Genomic DNA, 19532 nt, shown 5'->3' with positions numbered 1-19532 from the left:
CCCCCCCCCCCCCCCCCCCACCAACACATGCATCCACAAAATGCAAGGCCTATTTATTGACAGCTTGTCAAAAAAGAGGAATTACCCACATGGTTGAGGCCCTCGTTCCATATGGCACCAGGCTATTAACAAACATTAGTTGACTGTAATAGCAATGGTATTAAATTATCTTTTCTATGTATAGTGTGCAATTTTGTGTGTGTGTGATTGGTGCTAGTGCATGTACATACACGCAATGTGTGCCAGTGAGGGTGATTAGAGACTTCTAATGTTCTAGCTCTGGGGATTTGTAGCATGAGATAAGAAAGGGCATTAATGGTGAATTGTGACGGTCCAACAGAGCAAAACTGTTGTTTGAAATGTGCATAGATTTTTGCATTGCTAAATCTTTTTTTTTTTACACTAACAATCAATGTACATATTGTCTCACATCGAATAGCATCTGATTTTTTAACTCAGTGCCTGACAAAAGCACACAGGATAGCCATGCATGAGCAAGTGGCTTACTAGACCAGTGAGTAAAATTCAATCTATTTGATTTTGTATTTTCCTCACTTACCACATATCTGTTTTAATCTTACCTTAAGCATCCTTGAAATGAGTTGTAATCCAGTTAAGCCCTTTTGAATCTGCTTCACAGCCATATAACACCCATTCATCGTCCCATAAACATTCGCACTGCTAAGCAGTTAGCTCACTGAGTGTGCACAAGCCAAAAATCACATACTGTGGATGTTAAAAGAATAAACACTGTGGTGTTTGTGCATGTGTGGCGTAGGCACTGCAAAGAGAAACCAAGGTTAAAAAAACGTTTCAACTATAAGCAATATGACAATACACCTTACATCTTAGACACAATATGATGCGGTAGACAGTGAGTCAAGTCACTCTGCAGACTCGCCACTTCCTATGGTGCAAAATTGTCACCATCTCTTTTTACTCAGAAAACCATGGAGCAATATTCTGGGGAAAAACTGTCAAGCAAATGCTGCAAGACACATGAAAAGTTTGTATTACTATACCAAACCTTGGATCAAATGTTGGGCTGACGGAAATCAACATAACAAGTAAATGTTCCTGCATTTTCTCTAAAACGCAGTGAGGCCTTGAACCAGTGAAGAAGTCTTCAGAGAGTAATTCTCCTCTGTGATCCTGTTTTCATTACAATAAGCAGGGAACTCAAACACATGTAATAACAGGGATGACTGCTGTTCCTTTGTAACATGTGGCTACCTAAATGATCCTAAATAAGATAGATGACAACGATAAAGTAAATCATAATCGGCATTTTGCACAATGAAACATAATAGTCTGAAGAGAACAAGGGACAACATACAGAGCTCCCGTTTTCACCGCCTGGAGCAACACACCTAGTCGAAAGCATTTAAAATGAGAGGATTCAATTTTGTGAAACACCAGGAACCTAAGATAAATCTTGTATCTCATTTTCCAGCGGAGGGCACTGCCTCACGCCGGTGCTATCATGTTTGTTATGGTATTTTGAAGAAACAGCTGGCTACTGACAGAGTTGGCAAAACAACCCCCTTCCCCAAATGATGCTAATCCCAATCATGTCAGTGTGAGACCCAGGGGTGTATGAGAGAGAGAGAGAGAGAGAGAGAGAGAGAGAGAGAGAGAGAGAGTAAGGCGAGACTGGGAATAAAGACTGTGCTGTTGGTGGAAAATTTAGACAGAGCAGGAAGGGGGAGAGGAAGACAGCATGCCTCTGCACGGTTTCCATGTGGAAGAAATCCACTTACTTCAACTGATAAAGATTTAATTAACACAAGACTCTGCAATTACTCCATAATTAAAGTAATTTGTCCCCTTGATTGGGTGAGTAGGCAAGACGCCACATGCCTCTGTAAGAGCAGATGAGGGAAAGAGGGCATCAGTGGCTCAAAAAGGTGCACTTTTAATGTGTGTTTTTATAAAATATTTGTAACAGCGTTTCATTAGCCTGTTTATTTGCATTTTATTTGACAACTCATTTGTTATTCATTGAGAAAGTAATAAGCTGAGTAGGCTGAGTACAAAGTATCATCAAGAGCCACATGAAATAGTAAATAGGCTTGATATAATCATAATCCTCTTCAAACTGCACTGCATGCAGCTTGAATTGTGTAATGTTGGCTCCACAAAGCTTGCTGAAAGCTAAAAAATGCAGAAAAAAAGATGTAATGCTTTTGTTTGACGAGACCAAATTGCATGAGTCAAAAGTGAGAGTCCTGTCAACTCAGAGCAGACTGGAGTCTGAGATGGTGTTTGACCTGGAGAAAGGTGGAGCTAAATAACGGTGCAGTGTTGGGAGAAAAACACGTTCTCCGTCATAAATAGGGACTAACCTCCCAATACAGAAATAGGGAGGAATTCATAAAATCGTCCAATATGCGCCACCACGTCATGGCAGTCCAATTTACCGGGAGATGAAAAATAAAAAATAAAATAAAAATGAATTTACTATATTCAAAACCGGGGAGACATGTGTCTTGTGTTTGCTACTGAGAGTTGTTACTCAATTCAGGCGAGGGGAAGAGCACTATCTCTCATTTACAGATGATGATCTGCATATAATTTTCCTCAGTTGCATGCTGGGTAATTGAGGTAAATATCACAGCCTTCAACTTGCCAGCTAAGGTGTCCTGCTGATAACTTGGCGCACAGCCCGCAGCCACCTGTGGCATTTCTTAGGTCTCAGGGCAAAAAGCCACACATAGAACTGAGGCTGAACCCTTTAAAACAGCCAGATGAAGGAATCTTCTGCTATGTGACAGCTAGGTGACAGACAGCTGGACCACATTGGATTCAAAACTGCACAATGATGGCGGTTTTCAGTTGAAAATGGCTTGATCACTATTTTACATTTGGCAATTAAACTGTTTTTAATGTGTTTAAGTCTTGCGTAAATTTCTCAACTCAGAGCAGACTGGAGTCTGAGATGAAGTAATAATATGGACTGTACTAGACAGCAACAATATTTTCAAGCCTTGTCTAATGAAAGACGTTATTGAGTAGCGTTGTGGGAAATATAAGATTCAGCGTGTTTTGAGCTTTACCTGTTCTATAGGAATTAAAAGTCAGGATATCTCAGCCATTCCTGCTTTGATTTGTTTTTTACAAAGTTATATCTGTCTCTTGTGAGTTCCCCAACTTTATGGAAGTGCAATACCAAAATGCCTTTAGTATCAAGTTTATTCAATGCATTCACTGACATACCATCTCTCTCAACACGTCAATTACTCCATAAGGAAATTTTCAGGCTAGATAAAAATAAATGTTTGTGTACTACTTGTCCAAAGAGGAACTTTTTTTGTTATAATGCAACTGTTGCAAAATAAGATTGTGTAAAATTAAACTGTCTGTGAAAAGTGTCAAAAGTTAATTAGGTTTTAAAAGGTGATGATAGAACTACTCAAGTTCGTGTCAACCTATTAGAGAGACCAGCGTCAGAATAGCACATGAACATTACTTCCTCTTCCAGAAAGCTGGTTGTAGAAAAGACATATATTGTATCATTCCACTTTACTTGCATGATTTACTTTATTTGCATAACCCTGCCCTGCTTAAGGCAGGGGAGCCACCGAGTGATCTCAAAATTAGCATGCTGTCACCTTCAGTGTCTCTTCTGTCATTCCGAAAAACAGGAGTGTGCAGACATATGAACCCATCTCACAGCCACTGCAGAAATGTTAATTAGGAAACATGGCATCCCACAGCTCCATTCCTCTCCAAACGCCTAACTGACATGTTATGTATTTAAATCCCTTTCATGTGCCCTTCTTATAGAGGAGATGAAGTCACATGCGATTGATGGAAAATGTCATCATCATCATCATGGAACAATATTTTGCACGCACATAAAAATGAAAGCAAAAAATGCTCACTACTCTGCATATTTGTCAGCCACGTCTTATGTACGATGCCAGGATTTAAATCTGGAGTAAATATCAGAACAGTGCAATTAATTTGAATAACAAAATGCAAAAGCAAAGACATATGGAATGTTAAAGATTAATCAGTATAACTATAAATACATAGCCTACATATCTCCTGTGGTGGCATAATTACACATATAGAGGATTTTCTGGCATGCAAATTGTCTTTTTCATAATAAACATCAAACTTCCATTTCTGTGCTCTGTGTTTGTGGCTATTAAATGCTGTAGGCTCAGTGGTTGGGTGGGCTTAGTGCCAACCTCTCTATTGTTGAGGAAATAGTGCCCTCTCGTGGCTCCAAAGGGAAACTACACTTAGCACTGAACTCCAGGGAATATATCTCATTCAGTAATTTTCTACGGTAAATATTAAGATGAGGCTCACGAGATAAAACAAGAAATGTGAATAAAAGAGACTTCAAGTAAAATGAGCCCCTTATCTCACAAAATACTGCGTATGACTGAACTAACTAAATCCAGGGCCATTTTGGCACCAAAGATAGCAGGGAAATGCTCTCACTGAGGAATGATGAAACACATATGTAACTGTGATTTAACATTACTGCTCTGCCGTGCATACACAGCTGAGACATCAAAAGCAGAAGCTTCACACATGTTGCTTAATGAACTTGAAGTACCTTTTTAAACCACTGAATTAATGTCGCAGCCATACTTTACGTGACACCTCAGATTTGAAGAAGGCCTAAAATGAGAGAGAACCTTTATTTTTAAAAAAAACATTTTATTCTTTGCAAATGAGGCATTGGAGCATCAGTGCGTTCTATGGCTTGTGTACAGAGTTCCCGTAGGAGACAAAATCATAGAACAAGCCCTTTGGGTGAACTGAGGGCCCCACCCATGTTTACCGAGGAGGAATGTTTGAGGCAGCTGCTCTGCGGCAGTTACAGAACACGGTCTTAAGCAACGGGCACAGTGTTGGAGAGGAATGCTACTGTATATGTGGCATAGTACATGTCCCTGATGGCAGTTATATAAAATCTGAAGAAATCCAGCCATTCAGAAATGCTCTGTTGTAGAAGTGAAGCGTAATGCTGTGGATACTTTTATGCTTGGTATGTTTCTCTTATGAAGAAACCAAAAAAAGAAAGACACTCCAGCAGTCCACCACCGCTGTTGAGATCTGTTTTTGCTTTTTTGAAAAGTCAAGGTGGATTCTGCCCATTGAAACCTTTGCATTGTATTCATCACGATGTAACCTAAAGTCAATTGAAACGCTATAATAGGAACATTACCCTCAAAATATCCTAATTTTAATGCTCAATATTATAATCTAGAGGCAGAATTAATGCTTTCAACTACACTACATATGGGCACAGTCTGGAACGCTGACATCACAGAAGAATGCACAGATTTGTCCCAGATTCTTTAGTTTCAATTCATCTGCTACTTTGTTTTGGACAACTTGACTCATCCACACACAATAACTTTCCAAATTTGGCTTGGTGTGTGATAATGTCATTATTCCAATGGAGCTGGTTGCGAGCAGCTGAACAGTCTTGACTATAATCCAGAGCTGTCAACATTCCACCATAGCAGCAGTTTGGGTTTAGGATTGTTTACAGAAACACTTTGGATTGGAGAGAGTGGTCATTACATCTTGCGTGTGGAGAAAAAAAAAAAAAAAACAGCTCTTCCATATATTTGGTATAATCTCTGGATGCTGCTGAGACTGTGCCCAGGTTTGACAGCGTACAAATCATTGGATCAGACCCAGCGTGGGATAAAGCTAACAACAGGGCAGATTGAATGCAGTACGTGTGGGGCAGGGACACAGCAAGCTAGCAAGCGGGTGCGGTTGATGCGTTTGGTAGTACAGTTCCAATGTGGTCTTTCAATGTGAAAAGGCCTTACTTCTACCTTTAACAGCACAGCCGCAGAGAAAGCAAGTTGTATAATCGAAGTACCACCAGTGAGGAGAGTCAATGTATTTCAGTACATTCATTGTCAAACCCTGCGAGGTTGGTTTAATCCCCGGTTCTCTCTGGTAGTGTTTTGGGTGTTGGGTGAGATAGAAAAGGAGATTGGGGTGAAATGATGCAGGGCGATTTTAACAAAGCCCAAGGGCACCCACAAAGTCCAACCCACATACACACAATCACACATGCATGCACACACTCAAACATTCTCACACAATATTTATGCAGGAGAAAAATATATTAAACATTTGCATTACAAAACAGTACAAGGGCCTCAGTGTAGTAAAATACCTCTTCTGTCTGATAAAAATGTGTTGAAGAATCCATGTGGGCTGTCATTTCCTTATGTCTCATGTATGCAAAACTATCTCTCCCTTTGCCTTCAACAAAATATCTATTCTCATTTATTAAAAATATTCCCACCATTTAATGGGATTAGAGGCACTGGATTATATCTCTGTACACAAAAAGTCTTTTCAAAGTTTGTATAGCAAATGGAAGCCAAAATCCAGAGAGCTACATGATCTAGATGCCATTAGGGGTTCAGGGCGATGGGGGGCACTTAACTAGTTAGACGTAGACACCAAGTTTCTCCAGGCTTTTCTCCCAGCCAACAGTCCAGCTGTCTGGCTCTGTAAAAACTTTGTCTCAGACCCACCAGGAATTGAACTATAAACTCTTCTCTCCGCCCAACAGATCCAAATACACCAATGTTATCTGGATCGGTCCGATTCATGAGTAAAATCAGTTAATCCCTACTAAATTTATTCTATGGACCTCCGATGGAAATCCAGCTATCACTTTAGTAAAAAACAGCCTTGTTTAAAGTGGTTGATTGACAGATAGCTGAAACAGTAGTTCGTTCTGGAGCAAAAGCATCTGCGGTCCAGTGTGCTCCATCACTCTGTCTCCCACAGTGGCCAGCCGAACAGCCACTCGAGGCCCTGAACGATCTGTAATGGCTCTCTGTTGTGCAGAACCCACAGTATATGACCAGAACTTGAGAAGACTTACTCCTTTCCACAGCTGGCTTACATGAACAAAAGAAAGCACAAAATAATCGGAACAGTTTCACAGCATGTTGGCATTCCTGCCTAATCTTCTCTGCCGGAGTAGGACCCTTCAGCTCAGTCCACCGGGCCCTGGAAGATCAGCTTGGAAAAGCCCTGAGTGAGGCTGAGCTGGGTGGCACAGAAGGGGCAGGCGGCGTGGAAGGCGTGGGTGCCGTGGGGCAGAGGGATCTCTGCCCAGTACTTGACTGACTTCTCCGAACACACGTGTCCACATGGCACGAAGGCATGAGTGGGTGCACCTGTGTCCACGTAGAAGGCTGGCTCACAGCCCAGCCACAGTGGCACGTAGGGCCCGACCACTCGGCACATGGGACACTCTCGCTGAGCGTTGGGCTCCTGCTCTGAACGGTGGCCCCAGTTGTGGTAGCCGTGCACATGGCCGCAGGCCAAGTAGACCCAAGGCTGCTTCTCCTCCAGCGAGGAGAGGGCGCGGCTGCGTTGCATGCTGGGGAAGGCAAGTGTGTTGAGACCCACGGGGCACTGGGGCCGCGCTGCGTTGATCTCCTGCCTGAGAGCCTCCAGGTGCTTCTGGGTGGGAGTGTGAAAGAGGCCTTCTGCAGTACGCCACAGCAAAGTGGCTCCACATAGATCCACAAGGGAGCCGTCCTGCAGTATATTACTCTCATGTTCCACCTGCAGAGGGTGATGTAGCGGACACACATTCAGTTTGACTTTGCAAAAACAAACAATGCTTATGTCATGCATGCAACCATCATGCACATATTCTGTTTGTGAATTGAGAAACATCTGCTTCCTTTTAGTCACAGTGTCACTTTATTTGTATACGTATACTATATGTATGAAGGTACTGACCAGTTTGCCTGGGATCTGTGCTGAGCGGGTCTCTCTCAGAGTGTAAACATCGCCACAAACCGAGATCTCTCTCCATACGCCAGGCTTTGACTCCTCCGTGAAGCCGCCCTTTGGGTGCATTACCAGCACCCCATTGGTAGTTAGTCCATCCATGTGACCGTCAGGGTTCTTCCATTTTGCTGCTTTTTCCTGTAGGCGAGACGTAGCATAGATGCAAACTGATGTGTTGTGTGGCTGGAAGTTTTCAAGGGAACATAACACTGTCAGTAAAAGATTTTGCATTTGTTTGTTTTTCTGGTTAGAACTGTGCTGGAACTAGATTTAACACTGGACCTTCAACCTTCCATTAAGAGAGCAGTGTTAATATTGATACTATGTATCCACCGTGGTACAATAAATAATAATTACCCCAAGGAAGATGTTTTTGGAAGAATCAAAACCAGCTGCGTAGATGCGAGCAGTGAAAGGCGGGTTACGCTCGCAGACAACTCGGCAGGCAAAACGGGAGATGGTGCTCTGTGTGATGGGAGTCTCTTCTCCCTCCTGGCCTCCTGCTACTGTGTCAGTCACCACAAAGTCTATAGGACTCTCAGTGGAACGCCCAATCTGCAAAGCAACACAGTCATTAATCAACGTCATGCTTATTGCTTTCTTATTATTACATTGTTTCTTGTGACCTCATACTGGCATGGGTGAAAAGGGGATTCTTTTTAATCCCTGCAGAAATTTGTACTGAACCGTTTCACGCTTTTCAGCCATTTGTCGGTTTGTGGCGGTTTGACATTTTAATGACAGCGCACAGGATAATGTTGTTGTGGGTCTTGTCTCAGCATTTTTACCAAGGCATGTTATTATCATATCAGTGAATCTCTACAGAGGATCCAAGTTCCATTGTTTAAATAATATGTCAGGCTTATTTTTTGAGCGGACTACAGGGTTAAATACTGACAAATGTCCAAACAGTTTTCAAAGCTGAACATGCAGAGGTAAAAACAAGTATTTCCTCCTTTAATTTCCTCTTTTTCTTCATCTCAAAAGTGTCCCGAAGTCTTGTTTTTGAGTAGTTTCCCCTTCTCTGCTGTGTCTATGTTTCTATTAATTCAGTCTTGTTAAAAGTCCCATTGACACAACACAGGGCTGAATGTTAAGCATGCGTTCGCAGTGCTGTCTTCCCTCTGGTCATCGTTTCCTTGCTGTACACTCTGATTAATGCTACAGACAGAACTGTTGACAGTCAACAGTTCTGTCTGTAGCATTAATCAGAGTGTAGAGCAAGTACATATACAGGACAAATGCACTCACTGGTGGACTGTAAAGTTTGAGAAGGGAAAAACAACCAAATGTGCATAGATTTTGAAGGCGTAGCTGCAAATATTCTTGAAAAAAAAACTCTTATTATTAAAGTACATATCTTTGAGTTTGGACTGTCAAAAAGAACAACCAATTATAGTAGAACAAGCAAGTTGTATAAAACAAGCTTTGAGCTCTGGGAAATTATAATGATTCAATAATGAAAGTAAAGGTTGTGGTGCAGTGATCGGACAGTTGCAGCCCTGATCAAATGTTGAGGATTCAACCGGTTATTTAAAACCAAAATGGTGTCATTTAAAGCTACAGTGCGTAGTTTCCGTCTCCCCAATGAGAAATTCTAAGTAATGATAACAAACTGTCGGCGCATCCAAATTACACAAGCCTTCTGTGATTACGCACCACCCCCACCCCTCCGCCGCGCAGTTACTAGTAGCCAATGACAACCCGGAGGATTAAAAAAAAAAACATGGATTCTTCAGAAAAGGTAATTATCTTGGCTCAATTTTCTGTGCGCAAAAGTTGCTGGACGACAACAATCTTCTGAAGATAGCTATCCTGAGAAATACACAGAGTTGTGTGGAGCCGATAGTCTTACTTAGCTTTGTAGCAACTCATTTGGCAATGGCTTGAATGCAACAGACTTTTGTTAATATAAAATAGTAACACACTAAAGCATTACCTGAAACATGTCTGTGTCTTTATCATGGCAGTATTCCACCACTACTGTATGGTTCCTGGACAGTGTGTAGGAGATGCTGTGTTGGCCTTTACAGTTCACAGCCTGAAATATAACAAGCGACTCATTAACACATGGCGATACCATTTATTGAACATAACAGAGACATATTCAAACCAAGTATAAGCACACCAACAACAAGGCAGTGTTTAACTGTTTAGTGTTATAGTGAAGTCAGTAAAACCCTTTGATGTCTTTCGACTTGTGGTTTTAACACCGGATGCAAGAGTGCCAAAGGTCCACAAACAGAAGCGACACTACCATATGCCTTGTGCAATCCTGGAATCCTATCTGAAGTAAAACTACAGATCAGGGCAAAAAAAAACAGTACTATTAAAAAGCACCACACTCAATTGATGAGTCACACCCTAAGATTTAGAGCGACAAAAGTGCTTGTTGGAAGAGAATATATTTGTCCTTGTTTCCACCCTGTTATTCACAACTTTAAAAAAGTCTTAGACGTGTTTTTACAATGGATCACTGTATAACCATTACTGTGTAATGTTTTTTTGGTATATTTTGTAACAACCAAAGATCTTAGGCAGGAATTTCTAGCAGAAGACACACTGGACATGACACAAACTTGCCTAGCAGCTGAACTGCCTCAGTCAGTGTAGTGAGACAAGGTGGTTTAAAGCCACTCAGGCCCAGCTCCCATCAACAATTTAACACATGCCACTATCATTGTGCTCTAATCTGCAAATCCTACCCACCTCTCTCTCTCTCTGTCACATGCAAGAGGAGGGAGAGAGAAAGTGGGTCATCTGCGCTACCACTCTGCTGTAACATCAGAGACAGACGGGGACAAATCTCATCATCACATGCAGTCTTGTCTCGACTGCGCTGCTACAAACAAATGGTGCTCCACCTGTTCAACGGCTAAAAGAAGTTTATGCACACGCCACACAGAGAGAGAGAGAGAGAGAGAGAGAGAGAGAGAGAGATCTTCCCTTTCAGCTTTTGAGCCACAGAACATTCTCCGTGTGTACAGCTGGGGAGAGCAGAGGCAGGAAACTGCAACAACTTCCCCCTCAGTTCACCCTCTTTCTCCCAGGCTTGGTAACAAGTTGGCAGAGAGGAACAGCAGTGAAAGGGGAAGAAGGTCACAGCCGTTCCCATCTCTGAAACGGTCTGTGACCGTTTGTAAAAAAAGGCATTCTTTGCTCAATCGCGCTGTGCCATTAAAACAGTCAGGTCCAGTGCAACATGGTTTCCTGAGAAACGACTTGTAGTGTGAAGCAGCAGGAACATTTAGCCATATTTCATAGGCCCCCGTAGCACAACATTCAGCTCAAACTAAAATGAAATGATGCACAATCTCTGTGATTGAAAAAGCCTCTGTTAGAGAAAAACCTGTGAGGAGATATCAGGAGTCAAGTTCCACAAGGGAGAGAGTAACCTGAACCAGAGACACCTTTGGCCAGCGAGCTAAACTGCCAACAAATGTCTAGAATATTGGCCTTCAAGAGGTGCCGAGGTAAGCAGGTCCTATCGCTTGTTTAGCAGTTTTTCTTGGGAACCAAAGGCAGGAATGCAGACGTGTTATACTGGAAGGGGCAGTTTCTGGCAGGCACTACGGTGCAAAGAAAAGCTACGAGGCCCAGCTAGGGACTACAGTTATTGAACTGAATATGTCAACATTACGGTCTGCCAACTATAATGTAAAGGAGTTCACTGCATGTCCCATAAGCTACCATTCTCTGAAAAAGTCAGTTGTGTTTTTTCAACATTTTCCTTTAGCTGTGAATACTCTTAAATCTGCTATGTTCATACACAATATGAATTCAAAACTGCTTAAATACACTGACATATTACCCGTCACCCTCTGTCTTAGTTTTTTATTTACATGCTTACATATATTTTTGTCTAAAATATAAGGCCGGGGAAAAATAATAGATTCTTAGATACATCCGAATGACTGAAAGAGGATGGGATAACGGACAACAACTTAGAGTTCAGGCAAAAGTTTAGAGAAAAAATACACATGATTTAATAAGACATACATACAATAATTATGCAAAACAGATATACGCTGTTCATCTTCTTTATCACATTACATCTGACCGCCTCATGTTTCATTCACTGTGAGAGAAGGTGACTTTCACAAGCATGTTTAAGGCTTAAGCATGGAATGACTACACAATAAAAACATCAGTAGACAAAACATTTTATTAAAACTTGTGTGACAGATACTGTATATGTCAAAATCTAAGCTTTGTCTACCTGCGTTGGCTAGGAAGTGATTAGCAAACTGAGTAACAAACTCAGATTTATATGTGTATTTTTAAAACCACGCACGGAAATGTACATAAAACAATTGTTGCATCGAGATGCATGGATAATTGGCTTAGAATCGAATTGTTGGCCTCTGAATCAGAATCGAAGGTACCAAGAGATTCCCAACCCTACTAAAACATACATAAAAAAACAACAGGCAGACAATTGTTCTTTCTAAGGGAGAGTCCGTTCAATAAATCACTTTTTCATCCACTGATCTGTTCTGTACCTTGCTGGCCTGGGGTGTGTTGATGATGTGCACAGTGCTGGGCTTAACACCATTGGCTTTGGTCCTCCTGTATAGCGCAAATCTGCTTTTCCGTCTAGCCCGATCTCCATTGGGCAGAGAGCCATTGTACCTGTCACGGGGAGGGGGGGGAGGGAAGGACAGCAAATAAGCAAAACAGTTCAAATATTTTGAGAAAACACAAATCAATTTGGGTTAGCTGAAAAAAAGATGTGTCTAATGACATTTACAGGCTTAATTCCTGTAATCATAAAAAGCAAAATGGAGAATTAGAAAGATGCACGTGTTTGGAAAAGGAGTTTTGCTACACATTACATCACAGGCAATCTAGTGCACCCTATTAGCAATCTAAGCATTACCTTGGATAATGTCTCTTATTACATAATGCACTCTGGTGTTTGTGATTTCATGGCGCCAACTCTGTGTAAACTGCAGCTGTTCCTCAACATAAACTGGTCCCAGGCAGAAGCAGGTTATTCGATTCACATCATATTTGCTATCACTGGGTGGAGAACTGGGCTCACATGAAACATGAAAAATGTTCTCTCATAGCTGGATTTTTTACACTGATACAGAAAGTTCTAAGACGTCAATTTCAAATCCTCAGCACCACCAGAATCTCACCTAAGAGCATTCTCGGTTTTCACTTCTCAATATCAGACTCCAGTCTCAGTCTGCTTCATGGGGCACGTAGCCTAGGCAGCTCCTTATGAATGAAGAAGCGCCTTCCGGTTGGACTGCTCCTCCCCCCCATTCACCAGCTGGTTACTACAGCTGGGATACCCCATCCCCTGCTCCCATCCAACACACAGACCTTCTGTCACACACTCACATGTAAGCACAGACACTAGAAATATCACTATTGAAAGCTCCAAGATGGCATAGTAATACCTTTCATGGAGAAGTGACCTCTAGCAACAACTACAGACATCTCTCCTTGTTGCAACACAAATGCAAAAGTAGCAACAAGAGCCTCTTTCTGCCTATGTGTCATGTCTCCTGTCTCTTCACGGCTGGCCAGACATGGAAACACATGGTCGCAGTCAGCACAGAGCACACAGCTGACCTGTAGGACAAGCCACCCACAGAGAGCTAGAGAGGCACTGGATTATACTGTGGACAAACCTACAGCTAAAAAACTGACAGCCGGAGGACAATGGCAGAATAAAAAGTGGATAATAATCGTATTGGTTTTTTCACAATTTTAGATTGTTCACTATTACAAAGACTCTTTACCTTTTACTACTAATGTTAATTTGTACATGTACAGTGGTTTCCTTTTACATGCTGCTTTAAAAAGACATTTACTCCGGTAACAAAATACAGGACAGGGGGCACATTAAAAATAAAGAACAACACATTACTAATTACTAACAATAAACACACGTCTAAAGCTAATTTAATAGAGTGCTGACTCTATAAACCAATTTCATCCAACCTGCCCTAGAAACTCCCCACCTAAATAAAGAGCAGCTATGCTCTTTATTTATGGCCATATGGACAATTCAACAATTCTAACTGCAGAATGTATAATACAACCCTGGCTCTTTGAAACAGCACACATGCCTTATCAAGGAACTGCAACGTCACATTAGTTGGGATAGGCTTTTTAGAGCTTTGCTCCTACCAAGTGTGAGTGCTTTCCCTGTTGACCTGTGCCAGACAGACAGCGGCTTTACCGTCCAATACTTATGAGCAGGGATAAGAAGATTTTGGTATATCACCTGTCTGCGAGGGTTGCACTAAAGACCTCTTCACAGTCGCCTCTGGTTGCAAACTTTAAATCCTAGTGCGCCAGTGACATCTTGACCATTTTGATGTCACACTGTCTGAAGAAGAAGAAAAAGGTAAACAATGGCAGAACTGGCAGCAGCATTGACGTCAACGTCAACAGCGGCTAAGATGACACTGGAGTCAATGGATGAGGAAGAACAGCTGCTTTCTGAGCCTGCTTGCAAAGAAACTAAGAAAAAGAAAGTGGAATGTTCGTCCGCTGAATAACGCCAGACATAAACATGGTGAGTTCAATATCCTCATGAAACAAATGAGGATGATAGACGAAGAGAAGCACTTTGCTTCTTACTTCAGAATGTCTGCAAAACGGTTCAATGACCTACTTCATCAGATCACGCCTTTGATTCCCCATAAAAGAAGTAATCTCAACCCAGTACGTTTACAAGAGAGACTTGCAGTCATTCTGAGAGTCGTGGCATCCACTTGACTTCAAACTCGTCCATGCTTCCTGCTTCCGCTTTGTTGTGTGCCACTGAAAAAATAGAGTTGCTCTCTGGTCGCGCACTTTAAATCTTGGCGCATTAGCGTCATTGTGATGTCATATTGTTGCACGACAGATCGGGAACGGCGACGGTAAAAATGCCTTAAGAAGCCAACAGCCCCTCCTACCTCTTATGCTAGAATGAAAGGTTAGTGTTTGCAGAATAGGGAGATGTGCTGAGTTTTTATAACCCTCATTAGCATGACATAGAGGCAGGGTGGCCTTAGAAGGGTCACAGAAGATGGCAACAGAGGTCTGATGATGCTGCAAAGTAAGACTACAGGGTATTAGTGCTTCAGATAGGTTGATCTAAAGTGTACATCAACAGTACATCGTCACTACATGGGAGGCAGCCAGATGGCACCGTGAATGAGAAGAGCACCAGTCACCTGACGAAGATTTAAGCTGTCATGGGCCCTTAAGTATCCATCTGACTGATAAACCCTTGCCCAAGATACTGACACCACACAAGCTCCACACTGGCCTTGTTGTGGAGTTGAGGAACGCAAAAGAATAACTCTTTTCCTTCTTGGATGAATGGGATTTTTTAAAAGAAAAGCCATCTCAACAATCAGTGCCAGTTTGCACCAAAGATGCCCCCAAGTTGATTTGTACACTTCCTTTACCGAGCGGTTCTTTGAGGGAGAAATGTACAAAGTTCAATCAATAGGCCTAGTCTCCCAGCCACAATGGACAGAGGAAGCTGAGGGGAGGCAAAGGCTGAGTCCTGATCAATCCATCCTTTCATTTCCAGGATACCCACGCAGCCACCCCACCCCTCACTGACCAGCACCAAGCCAATCCAGGGATGGGGGGGCAGCCATGCAAGTAATAAGAGCCACCATGGTCATGGCAACAAACCACTGAAGGGAACTGCTGCTCAAACAAGCTTTGTTCCATGCTGTCAGCTATCTTGTCTACCATCAGTTTTATCAGTGGGATGTGATGTCATGGCAGTGATTATACACCCGTCACATCTGATTCAAATATGTGTCTTTATGTCAGGAGAGAGAACAAAAGTATCCGCTTCAAACATGCCACATGTTCAGCCCGGGGTAATAAGCAGTCAGCATTTTTTGTCCCATCTAATAACAGCATGGCTGTGATTGGATGAGTGGAGGGCAAGGGACAAAGCCACACTCTACCATGCTCTGCATATTTAACCTTTATAGGCATATCAATTGAAGGGCTTGAAACAAAAGCCATATACAGTACATGTAATTTGCTAGTTTTAAGTAGTTTGCAGTGGTGGCCAAACTCTAATCACTGATAACACAGCAGGTGTTTTCCATAATCTGTGGCAGCTGTTGCCCTTGACAGTTTATCAAAACATGATTGTTCATATTGATAACTGGCTACGGTTTCTCCTCAACAAATCCAGAAAGAACACAGCAGTGGTTTTAAAGTAGATGTGACAAGAAAAAGCCACAGCACTTTTTACTCAGTGGCAGGATGAGACACGTATACTAATGCCACTATAACTGCCTTGTTTTTTTTAACATTGCAGATTAGGGTTGGGTATTGTTTTCAATATTTTTTTTGCAATACTATTGTCAATAAGATAGTTTCAGTAACGTCAAAACTATTAACACATTATGTTTTTAAAGAATTAATGTGTTTTTCACTTTTTTTTTAACAAACAACCGGACATCCATCTGATGTAATGATAATTTATTGATTAGTCGATCAATGGAAAATGAATCTGATAAGTGTGATTGATGGTTTAGGTGATTATGTCTCATTGATTCCAAGTGTTTTCATTTGTTGGCGTAGCTACAAACAGATACATCCTGTGTCGTAATTCAATTAAACAATCCACTTTTACTAATAGCACGATTTCCATGGATATTGTGATATAAAATTGGATATTGTGTGATAGAGGATTTTATCCATTCTCCCTACTCCTGATGTTAGTCATTAGTAGTCCAAAGGCCTGGTAACGGTTAAGGTCCCCTACCAGACCATGTGGACAGCACACATTAGTGAATGTAAAGAAATCAGCGTTGTGCTGGGATAAGCAAGGTGTGTGATTTCAAACTATTGAACTGTAACAATGATATAATAATTGTATGCTTTGTAGTGCATGCTCGTGACTACGGAAAATGTGTTTTAAAAACGTAACGTTGTGCGGTCTGAGCTTCAGATTATTTAGAAAATAGGAAGAACCTTGAGGGATGGGGGAGGGGAACCATCACCACATCCGAATTCCTTAAACCCCGTGAATCCTTACCCAACTTTTAAGGTAGGAAGGAGCGTCTGGGGATCCATGCACCCGGGTTTCTACAGTTGTCCTTAACTTTTTATTTTGTGTGGACATTGCGTGATTGATGGAGCAGAAATGTTGTTTATTTCCCAATTGTCAGAATTAAAACATTGCTACCAACTCAACACGAAAATGTACATATTTCTGATTACGCACGTGTCTAATTGGTGGAGTAGCGTGAGTGCGTGAGTCCAAACTGGGCTTAACGTTATTCTGGAATATTGGTAGAAAGTTTACTTAGCTGTGTACAAGTCGATGTTTGTTTAAAATAAAAAGCACATTACTAAAGTAACGTTACACACCCTATTTTCTAAACTTACACTTAGGTCGCTAAGTGGGCATAGCTCTGTGAGTGCCCTGTTGTAAAACTTCCGTGAGAAATACTGGCTTTAACGTCAACGTAGGAGTCTGTAAAGGAAAGTTATCGTAAAGTATCGGCTTAGCAAAACTCACCCTAGCACCACCAGCTCCCCGTATTTCACTGGGTCTTTGGACGGGGCGCAGTGCTCCTCTTGGCTTGACGAAAACATGAGGCTTCTGGCTTCACTGTGTAACATTAGCTAGCTAACGTTATACAGTAATAACAGCTGCTCAAAAATCACCGGGAATTATCTTCAAGAAACAGGACAGGGTCTCATTTCAGGTCATATATCCAGCGGCATGTCTCTGCGCCCACGCCAATCCAGATTTCTATAAATAAACTGATTTTAAACTTCTTTAGCGTGACATGGCAAAATGTAACTTACTTGGCGGTCGAATCCGCTCTGAAGCAGATAGAAAAACAGAGAGGAGCAGGGCCGGAATGTACCATTCCATTTTTCTTTACTTTGTGTAGGGGGACTCCATACCAAATATTTGTTTAAAATAGTGTTTTCGACCTGAGTGTTTCATGTCTAGTTTTAGAAGTTATTAATTAGTTATTAATGACACTAGAGGAAAGCATTTTGCTTTTTATTTATGGTTGGGTAAACAACGTTATCTTATTTGGGAGTGAAACTTCCTACTTGTGCAACCTTGCATGTTTCATGACTCGCACCCTGTATTATGTAAACAAAGAGTACAATCTGGGAATCCTTAAAGGGATCATACTTTTAGTGATATGTTTGCAAAGTTTCCAGTTTCCCATGTCTAACGAGAATAAGGGTTTACGTTGTTGTCGCAATGTCCTTTAAATATATCATACGACTTACTTCTTTTTCAACACAAATATTTGAAGGATCACACAATTTTATTACAAATGTCTGCTTTTGTATAAATTTACACAGGCCTAAGTGGGGCAGAAGGTGGGGCAGTAATAGTGGGAAACACATGGTGAAAATAATCATCCTGGTACATTTCCTGACTATAACATTCAAAGAATGAAAGGATCGTGAAATCAGGTTTGCTTATTTTATTGGTGACCCCCTGGGTCCTTTTAAGAACTTTATTTGATTATGACTTTATTGCAATTGCAGTTGGCTAATGCATGCAATTGTTTATGCAACCTAATCCTAATAACGTGACTATTTATCTGCATGCCTGGGAGTTTTATTTTCACATTATAAATGCTTATTTTGATCCTTTTTGTTTGTTTTTCCTTTTCTTGGTTACAAGCCTTATGCTTATTTCTTTTTGTAACATCTTTTAGTCACTTGGCTCCATGTGAGAAGATACCACTTAATCTAATAATAAAATCGAGGCCTATTGGCTTAATTGCTCCTTACGAGAAGCACCGACAGACTGTCAAATGTAACCAAATGTCCACATCTCATGTGAGGATGTCAAGAACCTCTCAACCCAGTATCCCACATGTTCTCACGCCTTTCTGATGAATGTGTCACTTCACTTTTGTCTGGCAGTCTCATCAACATTTTACTGCCTCTGTCTTGTTTTCACAAGACCCTGCATAGTTGGAGATGCCCTTACTGCTTCAGGCTCCCTCAGAGGTCCTATTGCCTCTGCAATAATGACCTGTTTGAACTGGTGTTCAGTTTCAAAGTGCAATAACACTTGGCACAAAAACAAAAAGTAGTAGGGGGTCACTGGGGCCCATGAAGGTACTTGCCTCCCCACCCATTTGTACTTAAACTCTGCAGTACTATAAGGTACATTAATGTGTTATTCCATTTGTAAGCAATACAACTCAGATTAATCCTTGAAATTTGTGGGTTCCGTTCATAGCTACACATACTTGTCCTTTAATAGTACAGTGGAATGAACTTCAGCAGTTGTGCACAAGGATCAAGCTGCATTAGGCCTTTAACTACAGGCATAGGGGCTGGACTCAAAACAATGGTATAATGAATTTTTACTGCTCTTTTGTTTCATTCTCTTTCCGCTTGCCTTCATCCATTGGGCATTGTCTGTGTAAACAACTACTACAGTCTTTTCTGTCTGTCTGACTCACCTTCCAGCATGTGCAAGCACGCAAACACACACACACACTAGTGTTGGGGGGGGGGGGGGGGGGGGGGGGGGGGGGGGAGATCAAAGGCTCTCTAGCACATACCACACTGATGGAGAGCAGATGCAGGGAGTGGGCTGCTTTGCTGAAGTTGTGCTGGCGTAGTGAGAGTGCAAATCTATGTTTAGGAGGAGGACTTTAATGTTACCAGGCAAGAAGCATTCAAAGCAGAGGAAAACCGCAACAAGCTAAATTGCGCAAGTTCGTCAGTGTGAGCAATGA

The 19532-nt window shown here is 41.7% G+C and overlaps 1 protein-coding gene across 1 annotated transcript; it reads right to left on the bottom strand.

Moving 5' to 3' along the window:
• Positions 1-5858: 5858 nt before the first annotated feature.
• peli2 (pellino E3 ubiquitin protein ligase family member 2) lies at positions 5859-17651 on the bottom strand. Its single transcript, XM_034858364.1, has 6 exons — positions 17321-17651; positions 12312-12441; positions 9749-9850; positions 8167-8364; positions 7759-7947; positions 5859-7578 (listed from the first exon to the last, which is right to left on the bottom strand). Exons 1-6 carry the CDS (start codon positions 17422-17424, stop codon positions 7000-7002), a joined length of 1302 nt encoding a protein of 433 aa, XP_034714255.1. The 5' UTR covers positions 17425-17651; the 3' UTR covers positions 5859-6999.
• Positions 17652-19532: the final 1881 nt, after the last annotated feature.

Source organism: Etheostoma cragini, chromosome 20, assembly GCF_013103735.1.
Source record: "Etheostoma cragini isolate CJK2018 chromosome 20, CSU_Ecrag_1.0, whole genome shotgun sequence".
In the NCBI taxonomy this organism is placed as follows: Eukaryota; Metazoa; Chordata; class Actinopteri; order Perciformes; family Percidae; genus Etheostoma; species Etheostoma cragini.
The sequence above is the reverse complement of the archived record's forward strand: the minus strand, read 5'-3'. Positions and strand labels throughout refer to the sequence as shown.